The sequence below is a fragment of the Gymnoscopelus microlampas genome, assembly GCF_963454915.1.
Source record: "Gymnoscopelus microlampas genome assembly, chromosome: 11".
NCBI lineage: Eukaryota > Metazoa > Chordata > Actinopteri > Myctophiformes > Myctophidae > Gymnoscopelus > Gymnoscopelus microlampas.
Window position 1 is genome coordinate 37,952,365 of NC_139948.1, and position 22,782 is coordinate 37,975,146.

Here is a 22,782-nt window from a genome sequence, read left to right on the forward strand (position 1 = left end):
CCCTCCCTCCCTCTCCCTCTCCCTCCCTGTCGTTCCCGTTCCATTCCATTCTACTGGGTTTTTAGCAGTGTTGCCATGTCCCTATATTATAAGCGACTTTGGGCTTATTCTTTTCTGTGAAGTTGCTTTTTTTTTAATTTTAAAATGATTTTAGCCAGTGGTTCTCAAATATTGGGTAATGGACCCCCAAATTAATATTTGTTCCTAACCCCATCCGAAAATGTTTTTTTTGCCAGGGAGCTCCGTACCAGATTTGTGTTGTTAGAATGTTTAAAAAATCTTCCAAATATTCCACATTTTATTCCAAGATTTTTTTTAAATAACAGATCTACATGCGACGCGTTGTGAGCTTATATATATATATATATACATACAGTTTACTTTTAACTTCTTAAAACTTTTAAGTGCTCATAATGGCCATAGTTGCTTCTATTGGGCTTGTTTTCCTAGACCTGGTTGCTTATTTCCCTCGCAGAATCTGGCAACAGTGTTTTTTAGGGGGTTGTGCCAATGATCTGCAGGCTGCCGGGCCGTGCTGTGCTGCTATGTTTTATCATATGCACACATGAAGCAACAAAGTTTCACGTCGGACGCCCCGGTAGCAAAAGAAGACGTCACCACGCAATAAATGGGGAAACCTTTTCGATACATGTAGCAGCTCTCGGTAGACGCTTGTTTTTATGATTCGAATATATTTCGAATATATATGTTTTTTCCCCCTTTTTACATTCCATTCGAAACCCTCGGATTCGGAAGATGTCGACAGACAGGAGGCGTTCCTTCTTTTACCCAAACTGATCCCAAGTTGGGACCTTTTATTTTGACGCGCGGATCAATGCCAGAGAGGTAAGGGTTTACAGCTGTTTTATTATGGTTTATTTTACAGTTCGTTTTTTTATTTTGAATTCTGATTGTTTGTAGGATTAATTTATATAAACTTAAAAACATAGAAGCTATAGCTGAGTCACGGCTCTGCTCTGTTTTGCCTGGGCTCACCTCAGCCCGATCATCCCATGATTTGACGCAATGTGAGGAGGGATGGGGGCTCATGATGCGTCCCAGTTAAAGTCATATCTCCTCAAATAAAGTTGCATGAGGTGCCATCGGTGGCTCAGCATTAAAACACCGTTCATATCGGAAGGGCTGAATACAAATCATTTAATGTACAAGTCTAGCACCTATAGGCCAATAAGTGGAACTTACATATTAGCTACATATGATAAGTGGTCAACTCCAGTGCTTGACAATCACCTTAACCAGAGGATTATGTTTAAAAGATTATCCACACACTGTCAAGTAACAATCTACTTTTACCACAGTCTCATTATATAATATCTCATAACCTATATGTCATGTCAAGGTCATGGCTCCCATTCTTTCTTAATGAGATCATATTCTAATGTAAGGTGTGTTACACAACCAGTAGAATGCTGAACTACTGTCTAATATGTCACTTACACTGTATGTTTTTTGTTTTTTTTTAATTATATCTGAATGAGACACTGCACTCAATTCAATGTTCAATTCAAAGGAGCTTTATTGGCATGAGAAAACATGCCAAGCCAAAGCATAGTCCATGTCAAGGTGATATTTGTCTCACAAAGCTGTGAAGCTAAACATATGTCAGTGGAAGCATCCAAGTTGGAGCAGAAATCTGGCCTGAGGCGGAGATTTGTCCCACTCTTCCATCTTCTCATGTCAGTTTATCATTAACAAGTAGCCTATGAATTCAACCCTGCAACCCCCCCCAGCATCTGATCAATAAACCAATCAGTGCCAGGAATAGATTTTTTTAATAAACAATGTTTTTTTGTATTTCCTGCCCTGAGTGGGAATTCCAGGAATCCAGGGTTTTGGTAGACCACCACAAGGAGATACTGAGTGCTGAGTGCTGGACAGAAACTTGTACGGTGACCACTGACCACTTGAGATAGAGCCTGCAAGTTGTCAGCAGAGCCACAACACTGTCTGCTCCTTCCACTTGTCTATTTACAGTTTTATTACAGTACAGTTTGCTATCTTAATATTATATCATAAGACGTGTTGGCTGCCTTAACCATTAAGACCTGAGGCCGATACAAATGCCTTCGAAATCAGTAGTTCTCACACTTTCGACGACGAAAAACGAAAACATCTAAAGTGACATGTTTTTCCCCCCGGTTTTAATGGGTTTAACTCGATGTGGTCACCTTTTTACTTATATTGTACTTGTGGTAAGTGTGTATTATAGTGTGGTAAACTTTTATAGTGTGCTGAAACGATTAGGCCTACAATTGGTTCCTTTTTTTACCATACTTTTTGAACAAAGCTGTTTGGTCATTTGGTTACAAATGATCACTAGCAAAGCATTTTAAAGAAGGCAGACTCCTACTTAATGCTAATCTTTTCCCACCATTTTGGAAACGCTAACTTAGGACAACACTTTCTCCTTAGCAAAGGGATTGATCCTGCATGTTCATGCATATAAACGATTTGTTAAACAGGTACCGTCGAGTTATGAGTGCAAAGTTTCCTGCGTTCATGATTCCCTGGCTTGACTAGGTAACAGAAAGCATTTCAAAGTCCAGGTTAATGCTCACTGCTGGATAGAATGTGACGTGGAAACTGTGTTGAATTAGTGAAAAAGAAAAAAAGGTAATATGATGTCAGCTGGTAGTAATTTCATAATGCAATGTATGCAGATATGCAATAGGTAACCAATTAAACCCTGTATACTTCATTGCCTGTGGTCCCCCATGGGTCTATCCTTGGTCCCCTCATTTTCTCCCTCTACACCAAGCCGAAAAATAAAATAGCTGATCTACAAGCTCATAACGCATCGCAACGCAATGTAGATCTGCTATTTTTTACCAAATGACCGCCCCAGCTGCTAGCTAGGGTTCATGTGGTTAAACTGATTAGTCAAGTGGAGTTTTGCTGGTCGTCTAATCATAGTCTGAGGTCATACTTCTGCTTTGGTGATGCAGTTAGGTCACTAAAGATGAGAAGGGGGGGCTCCTCCCTTTTTGTAATAATATCTCTCAAAGGAGAATGTTGCACAGATTTCTACACGGGGAATTTGGCTTGTGGCTAATTTCTGCGATCACACCCATCCTCAAACTAATAATATTTGGGTTGCCATGAAACAAATCTGCTATATTTATGGCATGGAGGAAAAGGCCGACAACATGGTTGGTGGTTATTGCTTACTTTGGGAGGATCCACCACCGTGATCAACTCTATAGATTTCACAGTGCCAAGTTCACTTTGGTTAAAAAAAAAAGTGAGCCCAGGTGTAGTGTTTCACATTAGTGGGGAGGTGCTGAGTGGTTCCCTCTATCCCCCCACGCTCTGCTCCTGAATGGACAGAAGGGTGACAGTTGAGTTGTATTTACCCAGCATGTTTTACAGATAACATACCAAAGGTCTCGGTGGTACCTAGGAAGAGGCTCCGTGGTGTTTGTTTAGCAGGGTCAAAGTTCACTTACTGTAGTCCCTTGAAGGGTATATAAATAACAGGGTTCAGAATGGGGCTGGGCGATATGGAAGTGTTTTTTGAATAATATGTTTACATTTATATATATTTTAAAATCCGGGTCCTCACACTCACTAGGAGACGTATATGGTCTGTGTGCTCTAACTGGCTAACCCACGATTCACCCTGATATCACAATATGTTAGACCATATACCTTGATGTGTCAATATTGTGGGGATAACTGTTGGTGCTTTCACAAAATATTTATTCAATACAATGATATAAATAAATATCCTCAGTAATGCCTATATAATAACTAAGTGTGTAAAGGCAAATAATAGAACAGTTAGGTAAAGAAAATTGCGTTACTGCAATGCAGCCTTTAAAAACAGGAAAAGACAACAACTATGCCATTATACAATATTATGATTTCAAAAACCCCAGATTATATCTAGCCTCATATCACAAATATCAATATAATATCGATATATTGCTCAGGCCTAGTTCAGAATGATACTGCCTGTGCATCTAACTGGTATAATGTTATTTTCCAGTAGGGCTATACTCATGGACGTCACAGAAGTTTTCTAGAGGAGGACGACGTTGCTACTTGAATCCACCGAAGTGATCGTCAAGCCTCTTCCCTTTCTAGGACAATACAGTAGGCTGGCCTGCTGTTCCAAGAACATCTGTTACTGGTCCTGCTCCCACTGCCACCATGCAGACCTCATCGCTACGACGCCAGGTGAAGAACATGGTCAACAACTATACGGAGGCTGAGGTCAAGGTACGGGAGGCCACCTCCAACGACCCCTGGGGTCCGCCGAGCTCGCTTATGTCAGAGATCGCCGACCTGACCTTCAACGTAGTGGCCTTCACCGAGGTCATGGGCATGATCTGGAAGCGGCTGAACGACCACGGCAAAAACTGGCGCCACGTCTACAAGGCGCTGACCCTGTTGGACTACTTGATCAAGACGGGGTCCGAGCGCGTGGCCCAGCAATGTCGGGAGAACATCTACACCATCCAGACGCTGAGGGACTTCCAGTACACGGACCGGGACGGGCGCGACCAAGGCGTCAACGTGCGGGAGAAAGCGAAGCAGCTGGTCACTTTAATAAGGGACGAGGAAAGGTTGAAACAGGAGAGGACCCAGGCACTAAAGACCAAGGAGCGCATGTCGGGAGCTGGATCGACCATGCCCCCTCCGTACCCAGGGCGTCGCACCAGCCAGCCCACGATGGCAGCCCTCTATGGGGACGAGTTCAGCCGGTCTAGAGGGTCCCCATCCTCCTTCCACTGTGAGTAATACAACAGCCGTTACTTGGGAACATTCACACAGTACTATGTATGCGCTATGCACTAGTTATAAATGTGGCATTCAAATTGTGTGTCAATTTAACTCGCAGAGTGTACAAATAGACCCATAAGGGTCCCACTTTTAGACTATAGCGAGTTAAATTGACAGGATTCTTGTACAGTGAAGAAGAACTCAACATTAGTTGCCCATTACATTTGAAGGAATGACAGAAATTACAGAAACGAAGCAATCTGGCATCCCAATTTTCTGTAGGTACTGTAAGTGATAAGTGAAAAAAGATAAAATACCTGTTTACATGATTAGAACATTGCCTCCAAGCCTTCTTCAGGGACGCTCACTTACCCATTCTTCAACATTATTGGACAAAGCATGTTTCCATTCCTTCTGTGGTTCATAGAGTATCATTAGACCTACCCGTGCAAAGTAAGAATGTCTCTTTCAGTACAGGGCCTCATCACCTGAGAGGAATGTACTGTAATCAGATTTAACAGCATTCAAGCTTTGAATTCATCACTTGTTCTTTTGGTATTTGAGAATGTTTCATGGTGAAGAAGACTGCATGAACTCTCTGTGTTTTCTGACACTCACTTTTCAAGAGCTTACGCAACCAGTAGGAATTTATTCTCATATCTGTGTGGCGTAGGCCCTGTTTGAACAACTACATTTACTTATTGCCATGTGGTTTTTATATGAAACAGAAAGTGTTTACCATGCAGCAGTAAAAATAGCTGTATACTTCTGCTCTCTGGTGGTTTCACGTACAGGCAGCAGCAGCAGCCAGCGACAAACGTCAGCCCCAGTTCCCATTGAAGCAGGTGCTATTGTCCTTTCAGCAGCTGGACACCAGGACCTCGAATAAAGTCCCCAATGATTTGCTCCTCCTTATTGTCCTTCCGGGGTGTACACAGAAAGTGTTTGTTAGTTGCTGTCCTGGTGGTGGGACATGGAGGGCATTCCACTCATTCCCCTGCTTATCGTCCCGTCAGCTAAACTCGAATGACAATGGTGGGGAGGCCCTTTTTTCTGCCAGTCACACAGCTCACGTGAAAACCATGAGTGGCCGCCCACCATGGTCGCACTGGTTGTACAAGTACTGTTGTGCTGCAGCTGTGGCATAATTTATACTGTACTCTGGTCGACAAAAAAAAGGGGAAGATTCTCATAGAAATGATTGTCAGGCGGTTTACATATCCTATGCTAGTTGGAAGACTTGGAAGACTTTTCTTTGCATGGTGTGGAAAAATGTTCAGTAGCTTTTCTATTTTGCTATCTCTTGGTGGTTAATTGAATAGGATTTGTTTTTCTCCTATCATCTGACAACAGCAAAGCATTGAAGTGCACTGGGAATACATTGGGCCAGCTGTCAGAAGCATTTTTAAAAGCAGTGAGATCAGCGTGTATTGCTGTGCTAATGTACCACGATGTCATGCTAATTTAGAATTTATGTGTGGCTGTGCAGAGGATGTAGAGTGTGCTTTGTTTTTAACCACTTTAACCCTGGCGTCCCAATTTCTGGGACGTCATTATGGGACGGCAAAAATTCTAAAATTAACTTAAAAGAACATCTAAAAAAACATTTCCAAAATAGCCCATCTACGAGGCTATTTTCGAAATAATTTAGAAAATGTTTGTGGTTAAATGGTTAAGTGGTTAACAGTCGGTCGTCAGTATTTGGGCTGTGGTTTCAGAAAAGCACCAGTCACTTGTCTCACCCACATGTTATAGGCCTACTTATGGTCTCTGTGGCCTGCTTTGAGCTTCCCAGAGTTTCATGGTGGGCAGAGAGTGAGACGTCACGTGCCCATAGATAATATCAGACTCTCTTTCACCACCGACTCTTCTAAAATCCCATCCCAGTTGCTGTTCCGGTCCAGAGAATTTTCCACTTGATTTAAGTTCTGCACATAGTTTTTGCTCCCCCCCCCCAACCCCCTAGTTCTCTGGTTCAGTGTTACCGGTAGCTTCAGGAAAAGAGCATCTCGGGAAACCGAAAGGAAATCTGATAGGTCCACCTGACTGGTATGCATTATAGCAAATGTTGTATGCTCACTTTGAGAGTTTGTTTTCACCAACATTTTTGTGTCAAAGTCGTGTTCAGTGAATTGTCATAGCTGGATAACCATTCTGATTTCACTCTCTCTAGAATTTCAACTTGTAATTAAAATCACTTGGTGCTTTTAAATGCCAGGTTGGCAGGCTTCCCAGCAGGCAGCACAAGAAGCTGCGGCTGTTCTCTTGAAACAGTTGAGTCTGTGTTTGTTCCCACAAACACTCTACAGCACCTCAATATTGACTTTTATCACAACAAATGTAATGTAGGTTTCGAATTACTTGAGAATTGGTGTCTGTGCATACAGTATGCGCTGTTTTGTCTGCGTGTGCAAAGTACAAGAAGTTATGCTAGGCACAGGGCTGTTTGTAAGTATTACATTATGCTTTAGTGCACAGTAGCACTGCTTCTTAACCACTTAAAGCATATTTACTTTTATTTACGTTTGTTAAATAGCGAAAATAGCAGATCTACAAGTTCACAACATGTTGCAACAAATGGCAAGTTGTGAGCTTGTAGATCTGCTATTTTCACAGGTTTGCTTAGCTCATTTTCATCAAATGTTTTCACCTATTATGCCCAGAACAGGGACACTAGGGTTCATGTGGTTAATCTCTTCTGGCTCATTTTGAGAAAGGAGAGTGAAGGCAGTGCTACTGCATGCATACTGCTGGTGGCCTTGTGCGGGTTCCAGCCAGTCAGCCTGTGGCTGAAGGTTTGATGGGGTGCTGATGGACAGAGTGGGTGGAGGTCAGGAGGTTGGCAGCATCTAATCATCAGCGAGCATTCCAGCCCAGGCGGGGGACATTGAGGGGCAACGCAGTGGAAGTGATTGGGTTCAGAGACCCGACTGTGCCAACGTGTGGCCTGCTGCACTTTTTTAGCCCCATTAGCCCTGACCCACAGCCTGGCACCCAGACTGGTACCCCGCCAGTTTACCCCCACCCCCACAATCTGGACATTAGTCCTCCTGGAGCCCACCCCAAAGGATGTGGGGGTAATAATATGGGCCCCGCTCCAACCCCCTTTCCCTCTCTCTCTCTCTCTCCCTTCACCACCCCAATTCCTCACACAGGCACACCATTGTTCGGTTGCAGGCACAGTTAGACAGGCCGTGGTAAGCGATGCCAGCACAGGCCCTGAGACAACAGAATTAACATGCAAAACCAGTGGCAGCTCTTTCTTATGCCTTGATCAAAAAGAAACAAGTCCAAACCAAACTGTTTATCCCCCCCAACAACTTCCATCTGTCAGTGCTTCTCTCAACACCGCTTTCCTGTCCTGTTCCTCTGTCATTCAGCCTCGTCTTCTCCCCCTCGTACAGCTCCAGACTTGGAGCAGGCTCGGCCCCAGACCAGCGGCGAGGAGGAACTACAACTACAGCTGGCCTTGGCCATGAGCCGTGAAGAGACTGAGAAGGTTGTTAAGGTAACTTTCCTCGTCATAGCACACATGGACGCACGCACACACACATGCACATCACACACAAGCAAGCACAGTGACCAGACACTAAGCACAAACCTCTGATCCTTACTGCGCAGGGACCTTACAGTCTGTAAGAGGCCCTTTAGTCCTGCTGACTGTGCAGGAATGCTGTAAACAGTATCCCCTATGGAGGTGGAGCATCCCTCTGTACTCCTCTCCTCTAAGGGGCCTCCATTTCCCTGAACCCTAAACAGAAAGCACCATCATCTCCTCTGTCTCTCCGATGTGGTCAGTAATGGAGCTCTGGCCAATCGGTGCGAGCGATGCGGAGGAATTAATGAGAGGCCAGGGCAGGATATGTGCATTGATCCACTGCCAGCCCTGGTGTCTCCAGCAAGGGCAGACACTGTCCTCTGCACAGATTTTGTGTTAAGGGACTATTGGTGCATGACATTTCCCACGTTTCCATTGTAATCAAAGCAAATCATCAGATTTATCTTATGTCATGAAATTGAGTTATACTCTTTCTCTGTTCTAATCACTTTGAACCGGCGAATGAATACATTGATTCATTGTGTTGTATGTCTTTAAGTCATAAGATCATCTAATCAGGCGTTTTAAAGTCAAAGATGATTTTACCTTTTACCCACTTGAACCTAGCCGCCGCCGCCTACTCTCCCGGTGGATATTGATGAGCAGACCCAGCTCCAGATCGCTATGAGCCTCAGCAAGGAGGAGGCCCAGAAGGTACACAGATGCCTGAGCCCATGGGGATGTCCCCTGCCTTCCACCCACTGACCTGTAGCACATCTCCTGTTGCTCGACCTCAAGGCTCAGTTGTTAATTTCCTTCAGAGAAACTGCTGCATGTACTAGTACTCACTCTCTCTTCAGCAGATTTGATCTGATCTGTGGCCTCCCTCACCCCTGAACAGCAAAGTGGCACGTGTCTTTCCTCTCTAATAATTAGAGACTAATTGGGATACGGTTACATCCTTCTGTTCCACTAACCAATAGCACTCATACTGTATCCTGTCTTAGACCAATCATTTGCAAGCCCAACCTTAGCCTCTCTGACCTCTTCTGGTGTGATGGCCGAACCATTCTGTCAGGGAAGGGCAAAGGGACCGACCCCTTTGCTCTTATTGGTTGGGTGGGGAAATCTAGTGTGGCTTGCATGGGATATATATTGTATGGTTATTAAAGCAGGGGATGTAACTTAAGTGATATGTTTTTGTTAAAATAACACTTTTTCGTTCGTTAAAAAGTTCAATCTCTATATTCCATATAGTAAACATTGCCTATAGAATTATTATTATTATTATTATTATTATCATTATTATTATTTCAGTATCAGGGGTCTCCCCATCTCTCCAGCTGTTTATCAAATAGAAAATGTATTTTCAGGTCGGGATACCAATTTTATGCAGTCTGGAGAGAGAACCTCACAAAGATAATTTATCAGCGTCAATGTTATAGTGTTCCAGTTCTATTATATCTTCTCATTTCTTTGTTTCACCACTTCCAATTAAACGTATTTATCATGTAATGTGTCCTGTATGAGTTCTCTCTCCTGATTGGATCAAATTGGTATCCAGACCTGAAAATATGGAACTGTGGCAATGATTTCTATCGGAAATATAGAGCAAAAAACGTATTTTAACCAGAATATATCAATTACACCCCCTTTAAGTCCAATGTTGATGGTTTGCAATTTCCTTCACTGATCAATGTCCTTACAGCCGCCGGTGCAACGCCCCGCTGAAATGGATGAGGAGGTTCAGCTCCAGATGGCCCTGAGCCTCAGCAAGGAAGAGCACCAACAGGTAATGTCGCCCCCTGGGGTCAATGAAGGTTGTAAAAGCCTGATTTACACTTGGTTGTGCAAATTGGTTGTGAAAATAGCTGATCTACAAGTTCACAACGTGTTGCAGCGCAACGTGTTGTGACCTTGTAGATCTGCTCTTTTCTTTTCGGTGCATGGCACCACACCACACCAGCACACAACTACGGTAAGCATAAATCTGCCATAAAGGTAGTTCTCCACCAAACAGACTACGACAGATTACTACAGACAGACTGGCACTTTAATGAAGTCGGGAGATCAGTCGGTTGGACGGTGTGTGAAAAAAAGTTGCTGAATGCACCTGAGAGCTGACACCAACAGACGGTTACTATGGTGCTAAAAATAGCCTATGGCTTGATGTCTTTTTTTAACAACAAGCCTGCTGCTATCCATCGGTCGGCTTTCGACGCTTCCCTACAAGTTCCGACCCGACGCGACAGTGAACCCACCACCCATTCAACAGCAGATTTTCGGCAACAGACGCTTTACAACACTTACCGCCGCCAATGTCGGTGCGGTGGAGAGCTACCTTAAAGGAGAATTCCGGACTAGCCTTTTCTTACCTTTAACTGGTGTTAAATGATGATATCTGACGTTCATAATGACAGAAAACTCTCCAGAGTGTTTATGTTAATGCGCCCCTCCAGAAGTCTTGCAAGACGAGATTTTACCCGTGATTTCGGGAAGTCTGTTGTAAACACTACGGCGGCCCATTTGGGACAAAAACACTGTGGTGAGGTTTCTGTCATTATGAATGTCAGATATCAACAGAAAATTATATATTTCGAGCCATACAAATATGCGATTCAGGGAAAGGACCATCCGCTCACATTTTTAGCTGCGGAGGACTCGGGATGGAGTTATGAAAATGTTCTACTGTACCACTCGTTCTAGGATATAATAACATCAGATAAAAGTAAGAAAAATGCTAGTCTGGAATTCTCCTTTAAGGGGAGCGGGTTTGCTCCTTTTTGAGCCTGCCGCAATCTGTCCATTTATGACATTTGATTCTAGTAGGCGACATAACTCAAAGCCTCCTGTTATACTTTTAATTGCTCTCTTAGTCTGATCATCTTTCCACTTACATTTTCTCTCTTCAAGAATCTTGGTATCTCTGTTTTTTCTTTTTCTTTTTTATTATCTCTGGCATCGCCCCTCACTCTCTCTCACCTCTCCTCCCCTTTGCATTTCTCCATCTCACTCTGCCAGCGTACCACAATAGAGTAGCTCAGTAAGAGACCCATGTGTTTGGCTGTTCCATCCCTGTTTGGCCAGGGAATGCCCTGGTTCCCTCACTCTGCACACATTCAATCTCTTGGTCTGGTGTTGGGGTGGGACCAGCTTTTGTGCATGTGCCCTCTCCCTGACTCATAAATATAATGTTTATGACAACCTGCCCAAAGTACTGTCATGCCCACTGGCGTCCATGTGTCTGTGTCCATTGCCAGGAGCAACAGAGTCGCCAGGGAGACGAGTCTTCGCTCCAAAAAGCTCTCGAAGAGAGCAGACGAGAGATGGAGACCAAAGGCATTGGGGTATGTTCTTTTAACCAGCAGACTCTTTCATGCATTTTCTTCAGCATTTTATGGGGAATATCAACTTTTAAAAAACACATATTCTTGTTCCTGTGGTCAGACTGCCTTCATGGACCTGGTAGATGTTTTTGCAGTACCCGCAGAAGCTCCCCGCAGTGACAACCCCTGGGACATGTCAGGGAGCGACGTCCGGCCTCAGGCTTCTACTCACTTGGCCGGCTCAGACCCCTGGGACTCGCTTGGTGAGCCACGAGCTAGCTAACTACAGTATGCCCGGCCTGGCCCGCGGCATATTGACCTCACTGTACTGAATCATTGATGACAGGCCCATATGGGGCCTCCATATGGGCCTGTGATCACCAGTCATACTGTATGTCAATACGCCGCATGAACCGATTGCACAATGCATTTTGTGTTGGTTATTCGTTAACACAAGTACCTACTACACACATGCGTTGTAAAAGCACATTCATTGTTGCATTCCTTAAGTCATTAAATCCGGGAAAGCATCTGTGTCATTTTAGATTTTTGCGTTGGCTATTGAAAAATATCAGCTATACAAGCTCACAGCGCGTCACTTCGTGCCGCGCTGTGAGCTTGTACAGCTGATATTTTTGGGCGGCGCAACCGCCCCTATATGTGAGGTATGGACATCGATCCAAATTGCACCCCCCCAACCCTGCGCTGTGATTGGCCACCAGTGTACCCCCCTAACCCTGCACCGTGATTGGCCACCATGACTCTATTCAGGACTGTGATTGGCTAGAAACACATGACACATGTGCATAGCCCTATAAATAGGACTATGCACTTTTAAGTGAATCACTTCCATCACTGTGATGACCACTGTGACCACACCGCCCACTTCACACTGGGTGTGATTTTTTTAAATGTTTTGAAAAATCTTGAGAGTGTGAGAACTACTGATTTAGAAGGCATTTGTAGAATTGGCCTCAGGTCTTATAGTGGGTCAAATGCAAATGTATGGAATGTAATTCACCGCACTGTTATCAAAGGAGAAGGCCACTCCACACACCACAAAGATAGAGTCATCCTGGATGGTACCGCCCATCTCTAGCAGCCCTGCCCCACCATGGGAGAGAACACAGTCTCCACCCCACCTGTGGGATCCCCCACGGAACAATGTACCTAAGCCCAACGCCACACACACACACTGCATGCAGTGCGTGTCTGTCGCGGCAAAGCTTGCTTTTCCTTTCGAAGCTCGCATCTGCAGCATGGCTCCGTGATGCGTGTGATGCAGTCTGGAATCTAGATGACATGGCAATTTCAAGTTTCGGCATGGAGCCTATTTTTTTCTCACGGAAAGCAGCAAAATAGACAATGTCAAATTGTCATATAGTCATCATGTCAGCATTATTCAAATATTTTTAATTACGTTATTTCTCTATCGTTTCAATGCCCATATTATCAACAGAATATGTCATAGACAAGCGAAAGTAACATCTTAATGATTATTTTCCGTTGCTGATTAGCTCATTCGCTTATTGTAATACTAACTAGAAAGTATAACAAAACTATATGGATGGGTAAGGCAAAGCAAGGCAAATTTATTGGTTTAGCACATTTAAATGCTATACACACACAAAAAAACATTAAGACAAAATGCATTATAAAATGTAATTTGAATATGATTAAAATAGTTATGAAATAGTTAAGAGAATAGAAGCAAGAACAAGCTAAAATACATACAAATTTAAGAATAAAGTTACAGTGCAGCACAAGATAAAACCTCAAATCAAAAGCCTCAATGAAAGGCAGCGGCAAACAGAAAAGTCTTCAGGCTATGATTTCAGTAGCTTGGACCCATATTTGTGTACGTGAAGCTCCATCTCTGCCCTTGGTGACCACAGAAAAGGCAATGTTTTGATGGCACTTGCGGTCAAGTTCATCCTGGACTAGCCTCCTCCCTTGCATTTACAGTATACATAACATAACTGCAGGAGTATTGCTGTATATTATGATAAACCTGTTCCTTTGTTTGTGCATGTCAGAAAGAGTTTTATCATGTGGAGTAGGCCTAAACGGCACAGCTTATCTGACCGTTTTATCGCTCTCTGCTTACCGTATCTGAATGAATCGTCATTCTGATTTATTTAATTAAAAATGAATGACATTGGCTCAGGTAACTGCAGCTGACAAGGCACACATTGGATTCAGAAAGAGTTTTGGGTTACATTGTGCCGCCGATAATGTAAATTACTAGATGTCACTAGATGTGAGGGCCGCTTCACGGCCCTCACATCTAGGCCCAATCCGAGGTTGGTCCAGACAGCACTGGCCTAGTCACTCTGCACACACACGTCCGGCCCCTCTGGCCTCTCCTCTCCTCTCGGCTCCTCTCCTCTCCTCTCCTCCCTCCCCGCTTTGCTTTGCGGCCGTAACCTCTAGTCCCAACCTCACAACCTCGGTCATTAGGCCCGCCTGTACTGTGGGTAACCATGGCCACCATGAGGCAGTCGAGTGTTGTCACAAAAGTCTTTAGGGAAGCTGTTATTGACCATGCAGGGGCTGTTAGGGTTGGCTGTCCCACAGGTCCATGTAGCATGGATTAACGCAGAGTGACGCAGAGTGGCTCCTTCTGTGGGTCAGGTATGTCTGCTAGTACACCGCCACTCTTTGAGTTTGCCGTAATTGTGATAAAGAGGTCAAACTTCCTGTATATGGTTGCTATGGCAACCTGCCATATCAGGCTGAGGGTCTGATAGGCAAATCAGAGAATCAATCAAGCCGAGAGTCTGATCACAGATCGAGGTGGGATAAGATGCCTAAAACATAGCCATAGCTCTGATCAACAGTCTGTGGCAAGTTTCGGGGCAAATGGGGTGATCCTGTGCTTGCTCACCCCGGACGAACTTTTGGAGCTTTTGTCAATTATATAGTATACTAGAGGGTCGGGGCGCTGCGCGCCCCTCCCCCCTAGCCGCTGCGCGGTGCTTTGTGTTTGTTGGTCTCTATAATATATAAAGCCATAATAGGAGATGTTCCCAATGGAGCTATGCCCAAATATGGAGTGTGTTGTCTGACCTCACTTGGGTCTCGTTGGGCGGTTATATAAAGCCATAATAGGAGATGTTCCCAATGGAGCTATGCCCAAATATGGAGTGTGTTGTCTGACCTCACTTGGGTCTCGTTGGGCGGTGGTTGGCGATGACGCTAAGGAACAACATGGCCGACTGTAATGTTGTGAGTTTGTGTTGGCCGCAATTAATTATGCTGTGAGGGGCCAGATGTGTGCTGAGCAGACTACGGCCTACAGACTGCGCGTAGTAATTCTGCACGTTGTGGCGTGTCTTGTTAGTGACATTGATATGTTGTTTTTGTGTTTAGTCCCACACAGTGGCAGGTTTTTTTGGGGGGTTTTGGGTTTAGAAATGTATATATATATAGATATATAGTAAGATTACATAAATTTACAGTCCTATTTTTTTAATATTATTATTATATATTTTTGGGGGCTTTTCTGCCTTTATTTTGGATAGTACAGTGTAGAATGGCAGGAAACGGGGAGAGTGACGGGGAGTGACACGAAGCAAAGCTCGTCGTGCTCGGCATTAGAGCCTGTGATACGTGCCTTAACCACTAGGCCATCGGCGGCGAGATTATGGGATCAATTTAAACTAATCTACAAGATTTCATGGCCGTCTAGTTTAGTTATCGATGGCGAACTCAAGTGTGTATTTATATATATTCACAACCGTTCACATTGTTCCTTTTTAAGCATTTTCTCTAAACTAAATAAAAATGTAATCAAAGGAACCATGTTAATATTAATTAATGGCTGTCAACAAACTCAGGCAAACTCAGTGTGGACTTTCCTGTGTACAGTAGGCCCACGCTGTTCTGTGCAGACGCATGCGAGACGCCACGCCGAGGTGATGCTTCCAGTGTGTTTCGGGCCCAAGCATGTACTCTGGCGTACTTCGAAATGACAGTTAACGGATTACATGTTGATTAGATAATAACACAGCATTGTGTCTTGGCATGTCTTTGCAGCTGCTTCAGGGGTAGATCCATTCTCTGCCCCAAGAGAAAGAGCTGCACCTCTGGGTGCTGCTAGGGCACCTTCTCCCCGAGCCGGGAGCCCCTCAGGTGAATACATGTTTCTGTCCATCTTAACCACGTTAACCCTGTTGTCCCTATTTTGGCCATGTCATTATAGGTGAATATTTTCTGAAGTTTTCAAAAATATTATTTTCTTTTCTTCCCTAAATGTTCAGAAATAGCGAAAATAGCTGATCTACATGCTTGTATTCTATTTTTGCCATTCAACGTACGTATGTAGGGTTTTTGGGGCTAATGAGTTTTCTGTGACTCCCATATACCTTGGACTTCTTCTGACCTCTCTTCTCCAACTGTTAGATGGGGATCTGTTCGATGAAGCCATGGATGGAGGGCACATGAATGGGAATTGGAGGGGCGGTGGCAGCCCTGAGCTCTTCGACCTGTCTCGTCTTGGGGAGAGCCTGGCCGCCCCCAGCCCTCGTTCCTGTCGGACCCCTGAGGCCTTCCTGGGGCCCACAGCAGCCAACCTGGTCAATCTGGACACACTGATCCCTGCCAACTCTCCAGCTAAGAACAAGAACCCTTTTCTATCATCAGGTAGGCCCATCCTTCAAATCCCAAGACATGGTGTGGCAGCCTAAATTTTAAAGCAGACCTGATAATCTCTTCTTCTTTTTCTTCAGGTCTGAGTGCTCCTTCAGCCACCAATCCATTCCAAACCGAACAGCCCAAACTGACTCTAAATCAGATGTCCATCAGCTCCAGTTCTCCTGTGCCCCCTGCCACGTCTCTTCCATACAGTGCATCCCTACCACTGCCAGTGAGCCACCAGCCCGCCAGTCTCCCCATGTCCCTCACCCACCCGACCCAGCCTGGTCTGGACATGCCAGGGGCCCTCCCTCACCCGCTGCTGCCCCTCTCTTCGGCTAGCACTCTGGGATCACAGGTTGATCAGCACAGTCAAAACCCTTTCCTATGAGGAAAAAAACTGAACTGGACCTTATCTCATCACAGTGTGTATAGAGGGAGAGGGGAGGGGGGGGAGGCAACAGGTTATACGTACTCTTGAAATATCAGTCTAGCCTCAGACAGAACTGGAAAGCCCCAGGACTCAAACTGAAAACCTTGTTCTTAGTTTTTATATCTTGGCTCTAATACTGTAACCCTTAGAGTGCTGCAAGTTGCCTCTGCTCTGTAACAGCCTGCCTGGTTCCTCACTTTTGATGGAGGATGAAAGAGATTGTGCTTTTTGTATCAGACAAGGTTAGTGTCACGTAGGAAGGAACTCCTCAAGGCCACAGCCAAGTAAATCCAGACAAACACAAACCTATGTATGCCCGCAGTCTGATATTTTGATGCCATACTTTGCCATAATTACCGGACACGTATACAGGTTACTGCTTTTCAACTTCACGCTACCCGCCCTACTCCGCTGCTTTATATGGCTGGCTTAGCACCGTTGCTGTTGATCTAGCACTGATTGTTGAATGCCAGATATGCCCGCTGCCTCAGTTAGTCCACAATGCTCTTGAGATAGGCTGTTCTCTGCTGCTTGCACTGGTCCTCTCACACATTATGGCCCCGGGGAGGAGACGTTTTTTGATCTACCAACCAGCCCATCCAGTTAAGTTTGCTTTACTGAACGAAAGAGTTCTCTTGAAATGAGCTACTATTGGATCGGTACATATTGAGGAAAGGGTATGGCTTAATTACATTGTAGTGGAATGATTTACTGGGGTTAACTGAATGAAATATTACATGTTTTTATGTGATGATTGCTTCAAAATTCACTAATGAGCAAGGTAACAGTTGAAAATGTAGGAAATAATGGTTTTTCTTTGCTCGTTGCTTGTGAAACACTGATTTTTATGAAATACAAGGTTAGACTTAAACACAACTGCACTTGCTATTCTTCAGTTATTTTTTTATTTGTTTCTCTTTTCATTTCTTGCATTTCATGAACTGCATTCACTGAATCATTCATCAAAGAAGCACAAGTTTGAAGGTGTCATTCTAAGCACATAGAAAGTTTCACTTTTATGGATCTAATGCCCCCTGGTGGTCATTACTCATCAATTCATTGCAGCGTCACAATTCACCCACTAGTAAATAAAACATAGGCATTTGTATTTTCGGTAACACTTTCTATGACTCCAAAATGCATAATGAATTATAGATGACTTCATAACATTATAAAGCAGCATAAGCCTCCATAATGACTCATGATGTCATAACACAATAACACATTATACAACCTATTTTGCATGAAAGATGATAAGTTCTTCAACATCATGGTGCTTTCTGTAACTATAATGGATGGAGTGCGGTTATGATATGCCATAATAACGTCTTTATGACAACTCCTTGTCTGCTGCATGTAAAGTAAGGGTGTAAATATCTCTATGTTTATAGGTAGGTATAACCATTTTTTGTTAAGGTTTTAGGACATTATAAATGGAAATTTCTGCTTCAAGTAACCAAACAGGGCGCCAGCCTACTCAGGGCCTTGCATGTCAGAGATAGGGACGGTGGGACGATATGAGAATTACATGTCACGATTATTTTGGCAAACATAATTGCGATTAACACAAAAAATATGCTTAAAACTTAAAATGCCACTTATGTTAACCACTTTAACCCCAACATCCCTATTCGGGGAACGGATGCCAAAAATAACCGAATGCATTGTGAGCTTGTAGATCTGCTATTTATGGCAAATTGATTTGTGTAGAGTGAAATAAGAGCTTACCAAATGCAAATGTAGAGGGTTTAAGTGGTACTGAATTTGCAGCTCAACAAAAGCGAAATCATCCTAGTGTGTGTATGTATGTATGTACACAGAGGACAATTTCACGATAAATTTAAATCTCTGCGATACGATTATTGTGAGCAGTTTTTTTTATCACGATAAACGATAATAACGATTATCGTCCCATGTCTAGTCAGAAACAATGCAAATCGTTGATGCAGTCTATTATGTCAGCATCATAGACTGGCTACATGATACCACATCGTTATTAGACCCTATATTTTCTCTAACATCACATTGCATCATCCCCAATCTATCGTCCTCAAATCTCTGTGTGTACGTCTGTCTGAGCGCAATAATGCCAAAATTTGGAGATGACTGACGTCATATTGATGTCGTCAGCCGTGAATGACGATCCCCTTTGACTTCCATTTAAAATGAAAGTAGTATTCACAAATAATTTAGCACTGATCACTCCAGTAGTTTGCGAGACTAGCTCCGGACGAACATACACTACAGACAGACCCTCTCATAGCCTCTTCCAGACCCACACTGTAAGAATGTGTTAGATTGTATGTATTTTATATATAGAAATACATCCTCACTTGACTTGAAGCAGACAAAATAGTCATACCTACCCACCTACCGAACACATCAAGAGATAAATACACCCGTACTTGAAGCAGACATTGAGCTGCCATTTGGCATGCCAGAACCACTATCCATTAGGATTAAAGGAAGTATCATGATGTTAATAGACTTCATCATGTTTAATGCAAAAACATTGGTTATATATATGAGCAATTGTGATACCTGACTTATGTCTTACAAAAATTGGAAGTAGTTCAACGTAAGTTGACTGAGTTAAGACATCGTGAGGCACTTATGAAGGCTTATAAAAACCCTTATAATGCATTATGCATGTGTTATAATGTAGTATGAATATATCTATAATGCATGATAGATAAATGCTTAAAAGTATTAGCATATTGGTAGATGATCGCTTCATTAATATACAATTGTACATTTTAATGACTTTCTAGTGAGATACTAACACTTTTCCAATACTTAATTTCACTATTCAGATTTCTATTTTTTACATGTAGCTATTTATAAACTTGTAACTTATGCAAATTACTACAGTTGTAGAAGCAATTTTAATATGCGGTATACAACTATTACTACTATACTCCTGCAAATCAAACATCTCTTTATTGAATCTTGTAGAATTATGCATATGTTTCAACTGTGATCTTATTAATCCTACTAGAATCTTGACGTGTTACTATTCCAATGACCAAGTTGTAACTAGCGATATTGAAATACAAAGTTACAGCGCATATTTTCACTATTAAATATGACATTGGAGTGTTTCACAAGGACAGTCTTTCACATGAATTAATACTATAATTTGATTAGCCAGCCATTAGCCAATTGTTTTATATTCAAATGGATCAGTCTTTGAAACAGTATTAGTTTATATTCAACTGGTAACAATGGAATACAACAATAAAGTAAAATAAAAACTACAATAAAACTAGAGCGCTAAACAGGGAAGTAGTAATTCAACATAGCTAGTTTCTATTAATACTAAATGGTCAGTAAGATTGTACTACTTACAAGTTCAATATGTATTAACTAAATTGCTTTGCACCACTGGGATTCAATGTCAAAGCTTTTAAAGCGCTCAATTCTTTAAAACAGAAAAGTTACAAGGAATGCAGATAGTCGATTATTACAATGGCCTGTAATATCATTCCAGTTTCCTATGATATAAGTTACAACACATTAATTCATGACTTCATCATCTTCAACAGGTTCCACATTCATTTTGTGTCATACAAAATAATTAATTTATTTTCTTTCAGTGCACAATCAAGTTATTTTTTATGTTTATTTTTTTTCTTAGTGCATCCCCAAACATATAAAGCATTTATAATATAAAATTGTGTGCAAATAGTCTTTGTTTATAGAGTATGATGACATCTCTTGACAACTTGGTTTGTACAGTACAGTACATCACATCACTCAACGTCTTGTGACGGTGATGTTGCTTTATGGGCAAGAGGAGGATGCCATGAGTTCACTTGGTCACGGCTGCATCAAGCCAGGCCAGCACCTCCTGAAGTCCCTGACCAGAGCGTGCACTGAGTTCCAGCGTTGTGATTGGCTGCGTAGCAGACGCAACGATGTCGTCCATTCTGAACAATGACTTCACCTCTACCATACTCATTGTGCAAGGCAGATCCCTGGGAAATGGCGGGAAGAACAACAGGATGAATGACGGAGCACTGTTCTCTCTGAGAGCCTGAACATAATTATGTTTGCTATATATCAGTGGTTCTCAAAGTGGGGTCCAGGGACCTTCAGGGTTCTTTGGGGGGGTTCTAAATGGACGCTTCAAGGTCTGTAACTCTGAGAGTGTACAAATGGAACCAAATGGACCCGTAAGCTAAGGGCCCATAACTCTCAGAGTTATGGGGTCGGATCCTTGAAATTAAAAGGTTTGAGAACCACTGCTCAATATGTCCTGTCTCTGAGAATGAGATCTAGTAAGTATACAGCGTGCATTAAATGTCAGTGTTAACATGTGTTATGGCAGCTTCACCTTTTATTGAATAAAACAAGAACAGAGGCAGTCTGCAGAGGCTCAGCGGAGAGAACAGACAGCAGCTGGATGCAGGAGGAAGATACCTGCGATATGTTGGCTGAGTCCACCATGAACTATGTAAAAAACATACAGTACGTATATTTATCTGTTAATCAATGTAGCATCATGTCAGCAACGGAAACAACACAACACAACTGATCCCTCCAACAGGCGTTAATTTCACTTGTTATGTGTGGCTTAGTGTTAATTCAGAATTGTGATTCTGAAAGAGACGTGGTATGCTGCAGTATAAGAACATACGATGACACAGGAGCAGTCATTGAAGTAACTGGGCCAGATGGGGCCCATACAGCCTCCTAGCTCTCTGACGGTCACCCTCTTCTTCTTCAGTGTCACGTCTGTCAGGTTGGTGCCCACCTATGTTAGAAGAGAGATATTCAGTGGTGTAATTTCCTTAAGTACTGTGCTTAAGTACAATTTTGAGGTATTTTTTACTTTTTAGTATTTACGTATTATTTTCACTACTTTTACTTCTACCAGACAACATCACAGATGAAAATATTGTATTCCACTGAACTTTCCACAAAACTTTAGTTATTTTGTAGATTTTGATTATTATTACAAAACATTCATTAACCACTTCAGCCTTATACTGTATATATTTTGGCCATTTGAAAATAGCCGATCTACAAGCTCACAATGCGTCTCGATGCGACGCATTGTGAGCTTGTAAATCTGCTATTTTTATACATTTTGAACTTGTGACAAGGCAATGAGTACTTTTACTTTTGGTACGTACGTAAAGTATATTTTGATGCCAATACCTTTGTACTTTTACTCAAGGACATTTTGATTACAGGACATTGCAGTATTGATGCTTTTAGTAAAACATGTGAGTACTTCTTCCATCACTGGAGATATTAAGAGTTGAGAAACAATACAGCGGAATATGATAGTGAAAATAAGAAAAGAAAAGTTCCTCCCATGATTCATTCGCTGTAGAACACCATACTTCTCTTTATTACTCACTGTAGGCAGAGTAACAGGCGGTTCTCCCAGTTCAGCTGACCCATCACCTGAGAGCTGTACACACAACCCGTTAAGAAGAATGACACATTTTGATATACTTATCTTCATACACAATTTCAGTTTAAGTTTGTACTCCCCTAGACCCACCTGCATTTATATTACCCTGTATTGTATAATCCTGTACCAGTGCCAATCACCTTAATAAAAATAATATTTAAAAAAAGAAGAATGACACACACTGTGCAGTCAACAACAGTAACCACACATAATATAGTAAATCCATAAGTTGATCACCAGGCAGTACTAGCTCTAGAATGGCAGATCACATGTATTCCACACAACAATCTTTGTAGATTTCAATAGTCCACAGACCGCACAAAGGATATTATGTAGACGCTTTAACAGTAGAGTTTTTCCAACACCTGTCGCTCCAAGCAACAGACACATTTCATTGCTTTTCCCAAACAAAACATGTGTTATTAATATCAAACAGTAGATCACAGCAATCTAGCTAATGAGCTAGCAACGAGCCTTGAGAGGTAGTAGTGGCCTGTCTGGTACCATGGCAACGAGACCCTCATGTGACAGTCTCCCCGAACTGTGATAGGACAAAAATACACCAATCATCCAGTTGCTAATTGTCGATTGGTTAATACCTGGTGTTGCCATGTCTGCTTATTATAAGTGACGTTGTGCTTGTTTTTCTGTGAAGCTTGTAATATTGAACAACATATGG

The 22,782-nt window shown here is 42.7% G+C and overlaps 2 protein-coding genes across 5 annotated transcripts; one reads left to right on the forward strand and one right to left on the reverse strand.

Moving 5' to 3' along the window:
* The first annotated feature begins 528 nt into the window (after nucleotides 1-528).
* epn3a (epsin 3a) lies at nucleotides 529-17,556 on the forward strand. Of its 3 annotated transcripts, none has more exons than XM_084071536.1 (10): nucleotides 530-846; nucleotides 4,010-4,756; nucleotides 8,151-8,254; nucleotides 8,912-8,998; nucleotides 9,993-10,076; nucleotides 11,545-11,631; nucleotides 11,732-11,873; nucleotides 15,649-15,744; nucleotides 16,015-16,254; nucleotides 16,341-17,555. In XM_084071536.1, the coding sequence occupies exons 2-10, from the start codon at nucleotides 4,174-4,176 to the stop codon at nucleotides 16,634-16,636; spliced, it is 1,719 nt and encodes a 572-aa protein (XP_083927662.1). In that variant the 5' UTR covers nucleotides 530-846; nucleotides 4,010-4,173; the 3' UTR covers nucleotides 16,637-17,555. The 3 variants fall into 3 exon arrangements, with proteins under 3 accessions (XP_083927664.1, XP_083927662.1, XP_083927663.1); XM_084071537.1 differs by having other exon boundaries at nucleotides 4,013-4,756; XM_084071538.1 differs by lacking the exon at nucleotides 8,912-8,998 and having other exon boundaries at nucleotides 529-846; nucleotides 16,341-17,556.
* Nucleotides 17,557-17,749: 193 nt separating this feature from the next.
* Nucleotides 17,750-22,578, reverse strand: arl16 (ADP-ribosylation factor-like 16). 2 transcript variants are annotated; one of them, XM_084071539.1, is made up of 5 exons: nucleotides 22,424-22,578; nucleotides 22,047-22,093; nucleotides 21,318-21,434; nucleotides 21,015-21,130; nucleotides 17,750-20,655 (listed from the first exon to the last, which is right to left on the reverse strand). In XM_084071539.1, the coding sequence occupies exons 1-5, from the start codon at nucleotides 22,491-22,493 to the stop codon at nucleotides 20,490-20,492; spliced, it is 516 nt and encodes a 171-aa protein (XP_083927665.1). In that variant the 5' UTR covers nucleotides 22,494-22,578; the 3' UTR covers nucleotides 17,750-20,489. The 2 variants fall into 2 exon arrangements, with proteins under 2 accessions (XP_083927665.1, XP_083927666.1); XM_084071540.1 differs by having other exon boundaries at nucleotides 18,496-20,655; nucleotides 22,047-22,101; nucleotides 22,432-22,578.
* Nucleotides 22,579-22,782: the final 204 nt, after the last annotated feature.

Coding starts and splice junctions, on each gene's coding strand:
- epn3a (XM_084071536.1), top strand. CDS start 4,174: ATGCAGACCTCATCGCTACGACGCCAGGTGAAGAACATGGTCAACAAC. Junction 8,999..9,992: donor GCAAGGAGGAGGCCCAGAAG/GTACACAGATGC, acceptor ATGTCCTTACAG/CCGCCGGTGCAACGCCCCGC. Junction 15,745..16,014: donor CCGAGCCGGGAGCCCCTCAG/GTGAATACATGT, acceptor TCCAACTGTTAG/ATGGGGATCTGTTCGATGAA.
- arl16 (XM_084071539.1), bottom strand. CDS start 22,493: ATGTGTCTGTTGCTTGGAGCGACAGGTGTTGGAAAAACTCTACTGTTA. Junction 22,094..22,423: donor GCGTCTACATAATATCCTTT/GTGCGGTCTGTG, acceptor TACAGCTCTCAG/GTGATGGGTCAGCTGAACTG. Junction 21,435..22,046: donor CGCCTGTTACTCTGCCTACA/GTGAGTAATAAA, acceptor CTTCTAACATAG/GTGGGCACCAACCTGACAGA.